At 39.3% G+C, this 11,300-nt stretch overlaps 1 protein-coding gene across 1 annotated transcript; it reads right to left on the bottom strand.

Annotated features, from left to right (window-relative positions):
• Nucleotides 1-891: 891 nt before the first annotated feature.
• On the bottom strand, nt 892-9,342 carry RAB27A (RAB27A, member RAS oncogene family). The gene is made up of 5 exons (XM_089488300.1): nt 9,190-9,342; nt 7,722-7,807; nt 5,557-5,660; nt 1,543-1,666; nt 892-1,090 (listed from the first exon to the last, which is right to left on the bottom strand). The coding sequence occupies exons 1-5, from the start codon at nt 9,340-9,342 to the stop codon at nt 892-894; spliced, it is 666 nt and encodes a 221-aa protein (XP_089344426.1).
• Nucleotides 9,343-11,300: the final 1,958 nt, after the last annotated feature.

The following is an 11,300-nucleotide window of genomic DNA, read 5'->3' as shown; positions in this document are numbered from 1 at the left end:
TTGTACATTAAGAGTCAAGCCGTTTTGGTCAAATGACTCAAAACATTTATATTATACCATCCTAAGACAGTCACATTACATACAAGAAATCAAAGTGAAAAGGGAAAAAAACACCTTTACACCAAAAGAAAATTGAAAAGCACAATTAGCAAGACAATTGTAATCCTCATTAACCATTTCCAACCCAAGCTTTATAATTTGGCACCTCGAAACATGAGATCTTGTGAAGCATGTCTCACCAGGACCAATAAGGAAATGTCTCTATCCAAAAAGGGTCCCAAAAAGCACACTTGGCACATACAATGTCATCGCTTAGCACCAGCCCTGATGAAATTGTGCTGGTATTTATTCTGCCCTATATTCCTGTTGAAACATAAAACATCGTATATATAATTCATGCATTCATATGTATGCACATACAAAACTGGAATGGCACTGTGTGAAAAATCAGGTGGTTACAATACTCCATATATTTAGGTGAAGTGTAATTTGTAGGTATAGTCAGATTAGCACTTCTTCTTGCGTAAGGAAAATAACCCAAATAACCCCCAAAATGGGGGGGGGGGGGAAGGCTAATAATGATTTTGGAAAAAACGGTTAATAAGAGGCTTAAATGTGCTTATAAGTAGTAATGGGTGATTTTAATACATATTCTTTTAAAAAAAAAATAAAAAAAAAAATCTTGCACCAGTGCTTTGATACTTTAGAATGAACCCTTCGAAGACTCGGGGATACTCTACAAAAAGTTGGCACTGTTAAGGGTTAAGTTCTGAAATAATGACCATGAACTCATCACCACTGAATTTCAGCTGCACACTAGAGAGAATGTAAAGAATTGTAGATTATTTTTTTTTCATCTCACGTTTTTGGTTTTTTAATAAAAGGGAGGTCTCAGCAGCCACATTTTCCTTTGTCTTTGTCCTCATTTAACTGCTCTGTAGAGCTGTGGCCATTGGACCGTACCACCCCTTGAGGTATCCAAGACTTGTCCACACACCGTTCCATGCGCTTCATGATCAGGTCCAGCAAGGTCTCCACTGCTTTGTTGACGTTTGTCCCATCTGCGGCACTTGTTTCAAAGTAATTAATTCTGTGAGGAGAATACCATTATAAAAATGAATGTTGCCGTGAATTTCACAAAATATACCTGTATCAGTGAAAAGGGACGTTCTAGCACCTTCTTCCTTCCCAAATACATTACTTTAACTGCAATATGAAGAGCATGTATTGGGAAGTGGTTGTCCGATGTACAGCATTGTTCATGTTGGTGCTTTCAGAAATGGTAAGAATAGCATTATTTGTGAAATATACATTGCATAACTGTTCCTTGGTAGTCATATATTTATATAATTCTGTTAGTCCAATAAAAAAGGTATTATCACAAGATACTTATTCCATCTGTTATTTGATATATACATATATATATTATAATATATCATTATTTCAGATTTCCTCCCCTAATACATTGTGCCCAGTTAGTAATCAGACCAAGCAGGCATGCTCTGTTTCCGATTGAACAATACATGGAAGGAAATCGCTCACCCATATTTCTCTGCAAATTCCTTAGCCTCCTCTTCCTTCACCACTCTCTGATCGTCCAGATCACTTTTATTTCCACACAGCACAATGTCTGGGTTCTCGCAGTATGCGTGGGTCTGCAGCTGGCCTGTCGGGAAAGAAAATAAGCAATGGTTAATTAAAGAAAAAGAGAAAAAACAGGGAAGAGCTGGTATAGATTTTAACTAGAGTCAACTTGCCATTAGCCCTGCAACTCTGCCATCTCCGACTTTGTGAGGTAAAATTGGAAGCTTTATTATCACCGTCACCGCTGCAGGTAACTGTGTAACGTTGGGTGTGCTGATTGCGTACAAAGTCACTTATATAAACCTGGGAACTCTCCAGGTTTGACCCGCTCCCCGCCAATTTTCCCCTTTAAATGAGGGTCTTTCCCGCAGACATTAGCGGGCAATCCTGCCCACATCCCGCCAATGAACAAGTTCCCAGGTATGTATATAAGAAATCTGGGTATCAGACCTTAGGTCAGGAACATAATGTCATTTAAGTAACGTAGATCTAAAATAATATATATATATATATATATATATATATATAAAAATCTCAGATGCTATTTCTATTACCTTTTCCTGAATCGTACCCCAATGTGAGTGTTAGGGCTTTTGTCATTTTTAGCGCATCTGCCCCGTTGATCGATGCTTTGAAGCTGTAAAGCTTTCACGAACAAAGCCCTTATGCAGTCAACGGTACACAATGAAAAGCCAACGTCAGCTGATTTGCATCACTAATTTATATAAGAAATACACAATACAACCATACATAATCCCCAATATAACTCTGCTTGGAGCGGTTTATTCAAAACATTTCCTCTGAATGTGAAACTTCCCAATAAAACAATCAGATAAATGATATGCGCAAGTTCTAACCTTGAAGTAAATACACAAGCAGATATATGTTTTCCTAAAATATAAGCATGTATGCCTTAACCCCTTCAGTGCTAGGGTTTCAGACATTTTAACTAATGGGAGGGCGGTGCCAATTTTTATAGTTTTGCTTTATAACACAAACTGCACATCAATCATGATAGAAGGGTAAAAAAAATATATATAACCCAACAAAAATATACATGCCAAGCCAAATACTAGAAGTAAATTAATTCTCCTACAATAAATGTATTATATTTTCAGTGGTACAGAGCAGGGCGTTGGCTTTCCTTTTTTCCCCCCAATATGCATTTACATGAAAATACGGGTGGGGTGTTCCTTTAACGTTGGTGTTCCATCTACTCTGCTAAATTTAACATTCCCAGTGCTATCGAATCGTCTTAAACATTCCTGTTCTTATGTAATTAAACCTTTAACGGAAAACATAAAATGACTGATCTGCTAAGGTTTTCTTGCTTAGCATATACTAGAGAATGCAATTAAGTTTCTTCCATGTGGAACAGCACGTTTAAAATGTTAAATAATAAAGTATGAGAACTTCTTAGATAGAAAATATGTTTCTGGTGTAGCAACATCTTGAAGGTTAGATGATGGCTACTTTATTTCTGCATATCGTATGTGGTTATTTTGTTTAGAAGGGTATCTGAGTAAGCTTTTTCCATAAAGGACGATAACACCAAGAGGCCATTGAAAGAAATGCCCGAAAACATCCATAAAAGGTTCACATGCATTTCTCATGAAACCTTGTATTTCCAGAGGGTCACATAAAGACCATCAATTTGTCAAGTTGTGTATGTTCCCTCTGGAAATCTGTATGCATGAGGGAACAGCAACAACATTAATACATCATAAACCACACTACGTCCCTGTCTGCAGGAACCTGCAGCTTTAATGTTTAATGTTGGATCATTAAGGCAGGGGGAAAACTAAATCCTGGTGAGGCCCCTGTCCTCAAGACTCCCTTCCACAATGTCTATGCTCACATTTACCTGCACAATGGAGTAAGCATCAGGTGTCTGCAACATCTAGCTAAATGTAGAGATGCATACGAATATATGTATTTTTTTTTTTTATTGTTCTCCGCGCGCACATTAGAGTCTCAGAGTGCCGAGTTATAAAATAATGACCTCTATGTCTTAAAGATTGACAGGTAACAGTAAGAGATAGGACCCTGTCTACTAAACTTGAGAATTCGGATTGATCTAAAATGTACACTTCTTGTCCCTAGTTTAAAATTTATGCTCCTTCTTCTCCTTCACTCCGCTTTTTGTTCTCTATTTCTTCTATCTTCTCTGGAGGTCCGTTTGTTCCATGTCTCTGCTGCATTATCCCAGCCTGATGTAGTGTTTCTGCAACAAGTTAGAGGCTCTGCCCTCTCCCGGAAGCACTACACCAGGCCAGAATAAACGCAGACGGATTGACGGAGAAAGAAGTCCATAAACGCGCCTCTTTCTCCGCGGATCCTTCGGCATTATTCTGGCCTGATGTAGTACTTCCGCAAAAGGGCAGAGCCTTGGTGCACACCCTCTCCCCAATTGGAGGCTGTCCACATGGAGTGCAGAGAGGCTCCGCCCAATTGTAGCTCTTCCGGAAGAGGCCAGGATAATGAAGATCAAGAAGAGCCCTGCACGGGACTACTTCTTAAATCCCGCTTCCGCTAATTTCTTTGCCCAATCCCGCCCGCTCCCGCAATGTGGGTGTTCCACTCCTGCCACATTTGTGGCCAATCCCGTCTGCTCCCGCCACATGTGGCCAATCAAGCCCACTTCTCTTGCTCCGCCCAGGAACAAGGCGGAGTCACGGGAAATGACGTCCCATCACGTGACTCCGTAAGAATAAAAACAGAGAAGCCAAAAGGCACACTGTGACAGAATGACCTGTCATACAGGGGCCCCAAGGTACTCAGAGATGGCTCCAGCCTGGCTGCCAAACAGGCAGGAGCGCTATTGTGTAAACTAATCCCATAACAGGATTGCTACCAGGGGGAGATTCAGTAGCTAAAGGGGATTAAAGGTTGGGTTGTCTACATGTACCTGTTTATCAATGTTAATTTATGTTAATTAAGTTCTGTGGCTATATGAGTCCATGTTTTACATCAATAAACTGTTCATTCCTGCTGTACTCAATTCAAGGTAGTTGTGTCTACTTATTGGGTACACATAGCAGGGTTCCAAGGTGCAAATGAATTTACATTGCTGATCTACCACATTCCATACCTACCATGTAAGATTTGATCTTGGGTGGAAATCTATACCGATTTTGAGACAGCAAGATGTTTGCAGAAGGTAAGGGTGTTCCTTTATATTCATAAAGAAACGTCCAGAGAATGTTAAGCTTCCTTTAACAAACAAGATTAAACTAAAGTAGATTCAATGTGTGAATAGATAATCCAGATTTAACCCCAGAGTTGCAGGTTTTATATGAAAAAATAGTGTGGCAAAACACCCTAATGTATACTTTTTTCTTTCTCTTTTTTATGTTAAAATGTGTGGCATTTTTTCACAGATGCTAGACACAACAGACAAAAGATGCAGCCTACAAAGATTCTGAATATATGCAGAATCCAGAAATAAACCCACTATCCATTGTAGGTTCAAAAGGATTACACTTTATTTACCCCCGATGCTGCAAATTTGTTTTTACTCTCATTCAGGCAAGGTTACTTTGTATTTCTTTTGTGTTCATTTATATAAAACCATAATATGGTTGCAATTAAGGTATCCAACACGAATCTTCAAACACAATATAAAAAAGGTAGAAAACCAGAAACGTGGACCCAAAAAAACATTCCCCCCTCTTCCCTCCAAATTATATTTTCAGTTAATGGTTTATTAAAATGTCAAATCCATTTGCTAGCTTCTTGTCAACCCAAAGCCTGCAAACAGAAATGCTACAAGCTCTGGCATAATGGTGCTTTTAATCCAGCCACCAAAAGCTCAGAGACTACATCTCCTCTACCTCCAGCTCTCCAGAGGCCATGGCACCCTCACTGTGAACATGAAACACTATGGAAGCTTGGAGTATTAAGAAATGTCACATGAATACCTTAAACCACAGCCTTATAAAGTTCACATTTTCTTTTTTGAGAAACACTTACTTATCCAGTTCCTGGCATTGAGGAAGCTCTGCTCATTCGTTAAATCAAAAAGCAGAAGGAAACCCATGGCATCTCTGAAGAATGCAGTTGTCAGACTGCGAAACCTATAAAACAAGTAAAAAAAGACAGTTTAAGTGGGGGCATTAAGTGAAAGCTGGAGGCAAAGGCAAGCAGACTAATGGAACACCATCTGGCTGTCAAATAATAGTCTACCAACGCTGGAGCAACACTTATCCATTGCTGAGCATGCACCACTCCAACCACCATAAATTGAAAACATGCAATCTATGGATTTAAGTTAGAAGCCCAAGGTGATAGGTGTCTGTACCACTGTAAGGCCACAGAGGAACAGCAGTTCCCCAGTCTTCTTCTTGGGCCAGACTCCCTGAAAGGATAATTAGCCCCTTTCTACCCTCTCTGGCAAAACCAAGGGACGTGGCGGGTGAGCTTAATTATGCTTCGGCCAATTCATATAACCAAAACCTCTCATTTATATTACGTTTATATATTTGTTGCCAACTTTATTAGGGTGAGAAGCACAGACAGTTTTTGTTTTTTGTATACATTGTACAGCCAACACACTGTATTTGCAGCATGCTCACACTTTTCGGTAGGCCTCATATTATACATTTGTATTATTTGAGCCTGAGACTAGCTTAGCGTACCAACATTTTTTCCTTTTCCCTGTTAAAACCAAGGGATTGCCAGATCTTCTTGGTCCCCCTACAAAGAGGGGAACAACTGATGTGTCAAAAGGTAAATCCATACCTCGCACCAAAAAGCAGAGTCTCGGGGCACTGGGCACCACTATGGCATTTCCAGTCCCTACCCATCACCCCACAGTAAATCGCTTTGCCTCCTCAGCCTCACACGGGTACTGCCTTTATCTTCCCCAAAAGGACAAGCAGGTATTCTATGAGTATCTTATCATACAGTGTCTTGCTTATTAAGGAAGATGTGGACAACAGTGTTAAAACACTGGCACATTTTGTTGAGTTCCACTATATAACAAATTGACATTACAATGTTTTGTCTTGCAAATGTGGATGGTATACGGATCATTACTCCACTTCATGAACATCCAATTAAAGTATAAGTGTAATGCGTGCAATTAATGGTAAAACCGGGAATCAAATATATGAAAGGAGAACGCTCGGAAAGGTTGACAAATTGTACCACAGACATACATTATAAAAGAAAGGGGGACAGATATATAGTTACAAGTCTAAAACATCTAGACACACGAACAAAATTAAAACCGAAATCACTTAATGTGTGCAACTAACCTTGGTGTCTTCTTGTATGGAAAGGTGACCGCTTAGGAACATTGAACAGCTATCAAGATTCAAGAGTATCCTCAACTTTATCAGACTGTAAGGATCCTTTTACTAAGACTAGATGAGCTGAGTGCACCTGATAAGCTTCACCATGGGGATAATCAACTTGAGCAAGGGGGACTAATGCACTTTTGAAGACGATTTTACAAGCAAGTCCATGACCATAGCAGCTCTATGAACTCCACAGAGAATTCAGAGGATTCTCAATAAAAATGGCTCTAATTAAGATCAATATATTAGGTTTCAATTATCCATCTAAATCTGTAAACAGATCTTCACAAAAGAGTTTACAAAAGTAATATCCAAGAGTTTTTGAAAAACAAAGTGGTACTCTCTAAAAGTATCTAAAAGAGGGTTTAACTTACATGTGCCACCAGTGCAAAATCTATCCATAAAGCTGTGCACAGAGAGATATCAAAGAGCAGATGTAGGTTTTAGAAAAACATGGGTCTGATCAAAGGTACAGGTATCATCCCAGTGCAAGTGTTTAACAATTGGACCTTGCTGTATTTTCCTTCCACCGATATAATGAGTAAAAAGAAAAGTGTGTGCAGCATAAGCTTAAAGCAAGGGAACACACAAAGAAAAGATTAAGATTCAACTTGAGGCCTCGCAGCACTGCAGAAAGAATCTGAAGACTACATGTTGAGTGGGAAACAGCGAAGGGTCTTGCTTAGCCACATAACTACAGAAATGCAAACAGCTCTATGTCAAAACTCCTAGCACAGTCTGTGATATTTTCATCTCCTCTTTATCATTCATTGAAGCTATAAAGATGCTATTACATAATACTCATCATTGAAATTAACAATATGCAATCAGAATCACCTTTCCTGCCCTGCAGTGTCCCATAACTGTAAGTGAATCCTTTGTCCTCTGCCGGTCATGCCATCGGGACCGTTTGATCGATATACCTAAGGAAAAAAAAAAAAGACAAAATCATATGCAGGCTTGTACGGGAAGTGCGGCTGCATCAACTAAAGCAATTACAATGAAACAATAATATTACAAGGTACATAGAGGCCCAACTGTATTTTCAATACTCCCAATTAGACAGCATAGCTACCTCAATACCTATACATGTAAAAGGCATGCCATCGTGGGAATGGTTGGTCACACTGGGCAAGGCTTGAGGCGATGGTCCAATCAGAGTGTAGTTTGTTGGAGGTATTATGCGTGATAGCCAACACACGCTTAATATTTATATATACATTTTACACATACACACACATATATATATATAAAACAGACTTAGAAACATTTGATTTGAGGTCTACGATTGATGGAATATTTTAGAATAGCTGATGTGGGACATTTCTGCAAATTACTTCACATGCCTGAAACCCTTAAGACCGCAACCAACTGTTAACTGTAGTCAGTGGCTGGTGTTAAGACATGCTTCACAAGTACGAGCTAAGTTAACAAGGCATCAAACGAATGCATTATTTCCCACTAACTACACCAGAGGGAGAGTGACAGCAGCTAGATTGCCTGTACTTGTTGCCTTGGGAGCTATGTGAATTGGTTTCCTGATAAGACAAATTAATGACAGGGAAACTAACTCATGGTCTCACAGCTTGTGGTTTCCCATCATCCTGGACTGGTTAATTCAGAAAGCCATAGCAACTGTTGAGTTACAGGAAACAGCCTTTACTCTATAACAGTCCCCAAGAAACAATTCTATATGTAGGCAGCCAGTTGCAGAACGGCTTCGGCTGAGAAGACAAAGAATGCTACCTAAGCTTCAAAACGTTCTAAGAACCTTTCGCTTCTATACAGGCCGTTGCATGGATAGGTATAGTTTTGCCTGCAACGTAAGCCATAACCTCACAGATGTTCCGTTTTTCAAATATTTCACAAGAAAAATAATGTCAATGTATTTTCAAACAAATAGTTCATGTTCATGATCTTAAGAAAGATAAACGATTGTTGAAATCATATATATTTCTCAGGGGAAAAAAAACATGGAAGGTTTCTGAAATATACCGCACAGGGAACACAGTATCCCTCTGAAGGTTATACTTTGTGCAGGTGGGTTATTACCTTATTCATCAATTTCTCTTTCAGAAGGAAATGAAACAAAGAACTTATTTCAACTACCCTGTTTAGTATACTGCTCACCAATGATTGTTGAACTATACCTCCAAAGGATGGTTAAGGGGACAAGACAGCCATCATATGCCCTTTAAATTTCCACAATGTCCTCCTTGTAAACACATGGGGTATTGTACAGAATACAAACATGTCAAACATGTAAAATTTTATGCAAACTAAAAGTAAACTATTTATAGCTCACCACTCGCTTTTCTCGGAAGTCTATGCCGACCGTTGTAATGAACTTGGAGTTAAATTTCCCATCTGTATACTGATAGAGGAAACTTGTCTTTCCAACTCCAGAGTCACCTAGCGCTAAAAATTTGATGAGGTAGTCATAATCCCCATCAAACATTGTGAAAACGAGTTGGTGACCTGCGAACAAAATCAAACAGAAAACTAGATTCAGAAAGACTCGTTTATGCTTCTCCATGCATTTTATATTATACAGTAAAAGTCTGGCACTGTTACAAACAAACTGCTGGTATCCACGCTTCAGTAAGGAAATATAGTGTCTACGTTGCTATACAAGATCAACGGCAAATGTATTTCGGTGCTGCCTAATGCTGCTTGCCCACCACGTACGCTATTTGATGATCGTCCTGTAGAATGAAAGTGGGTTAGATGTCACAGGGGAGGAGAAAAAAAAAAAAAACAACAACAAAACAAACGGACATCCTGAAATTTGGATTTGCTTGAGCTATGGCACTTATGTCTTAATGACTACTAAAGGTAATGACTTCACAAGCAATCCTCTTACTGCAGCTGTACAATGACTAAAAAGATTGTGATCACTGATCAGAGGTCTTTAAAATGTTAGACAACAAGCAATGCTTGGCCCTCAATTTTCCCACAGGACCACCTCACCTGGGATACTTAAGCAAGAGAAACGTCATCTGCTAGCGTTTACTAGATTGTAAGCTCATGTGACCCTCTTCCTTTTGTACCAGAATGTTATTATGTTTGACTTTCAATTATCCCACGGATTGTAACAGCTCTACAGAATCTGCTGACGCAATGTAAATACATGTACTCTATAACACGTGGGTGACACTGACCGGTTACACACCTGAAATATTCATACTATAGGGCTCTATTAATATCTTGGCTATACTGAACGGCGTACTTTAAGTTCCGAGCTTCAGGGGAGTACCTGGCCATCCTATTTAAGACTATGAAAAATGTGCCAGGGCCAGCAGCTGCATCTCATCAGAAACAAAAATCTGACTTGGTGGATGGTTTTTGAAAATTGCATCAAGAGTTAAATGCCTACTACTACTGGTTTATGGGGAAATAAAGCACAGAACAGAAAAACCCTATTTGGACATGTTTAATGATCTGACTGCATTAAAACACCTGAACTTATCAATTATGCATGCACATTGCACACAATTTTGCTAACAAGTCAATTTATTCCACCACCAACTAGCAATTTATTCCAACCCCAACTAATAAAACAAGGGCTGCATCTGGCTGTGCATAGCTGCATAAGCTCTTCATAATGCTTCATACAGGACTTGTTAAAATCGCACCACACTGCTTCAGCCAATACAGTTGCAGGGACTAAGTAACAGCCAGATAGAAGGTTAAATATTATGTATATATGACGTTTTGGGACACACAGATCAGTTTTGCTAGGGATGAGAACTCAGCCAATATGTGTGCGTTAAGTATTCAAATAAATACAAGTATGCCAGTGAATTGGTTATATATGCACCCTGATATTATATCAGCAGGCTGGCAAACCAAATAAATAAATGTCCAATGATATTCCCATGGCGGTAATAGACCAGAATGCCCTCTGGTGGTACATGATGGTGATGGCATGCATCTGTATTATGGGTACATAACACACACATGAGCAAATAAAGAAATAAAGCTTCAGATTCTGAAGGATTCTTATGGCAAACGTTACTTGTTAGGATGTGAAGATATTCTGAATTACATTAAATTATTCCAATTCAAGGATGGCTTTCAATTTTGACATCCACTGTAACTCACAGGAGCAAAGAGGCACAAGAAAGAATTGTTGCATGCCCCATAAGCAGGCAACGCAATAAAATATAGCGTTGGAGAAAGCAAACAGGGTGCTGGGTTGTATAGCTAGAGACATTAGTTTCGGAAGGAGAGAAGCTCTTCAGAGGTAGTGTGGACAGATCTGGAGCTCATCTGTAGAAAAAATATTAAATGTAGAGTTCAGAGGAGGGCTACAGAAATGGTGAATGGTTTGCAGGGTAAAAATAAGGGAACACTGAGGGAGCTCGATATGTATAGATTGGAAGAATGAAGTCTGAGTCTTTACATCAGGAAAAA

This window comes from Sceloporus occidentalis, unplaced genomic scaffold (genome assembly GCF_023333645.1).
Source record: "Sceloporus occidentalis isolate IW3139 unplaced genomic scaffold, rSceOcc1.0.p SCAF_37, whole genome shotgun sequence".
Classification (NCBI taxonomy): domain Eukaryota; kingdom Metazoa; phylum Chordata; class Lepidosauria; order Squamata; family Phrynosomatidae; genus Sceloporus; species Sceloporus occidentalis.
This window is presented reverse-complemented; position numbering and strand designations above follow the sequence as displayed.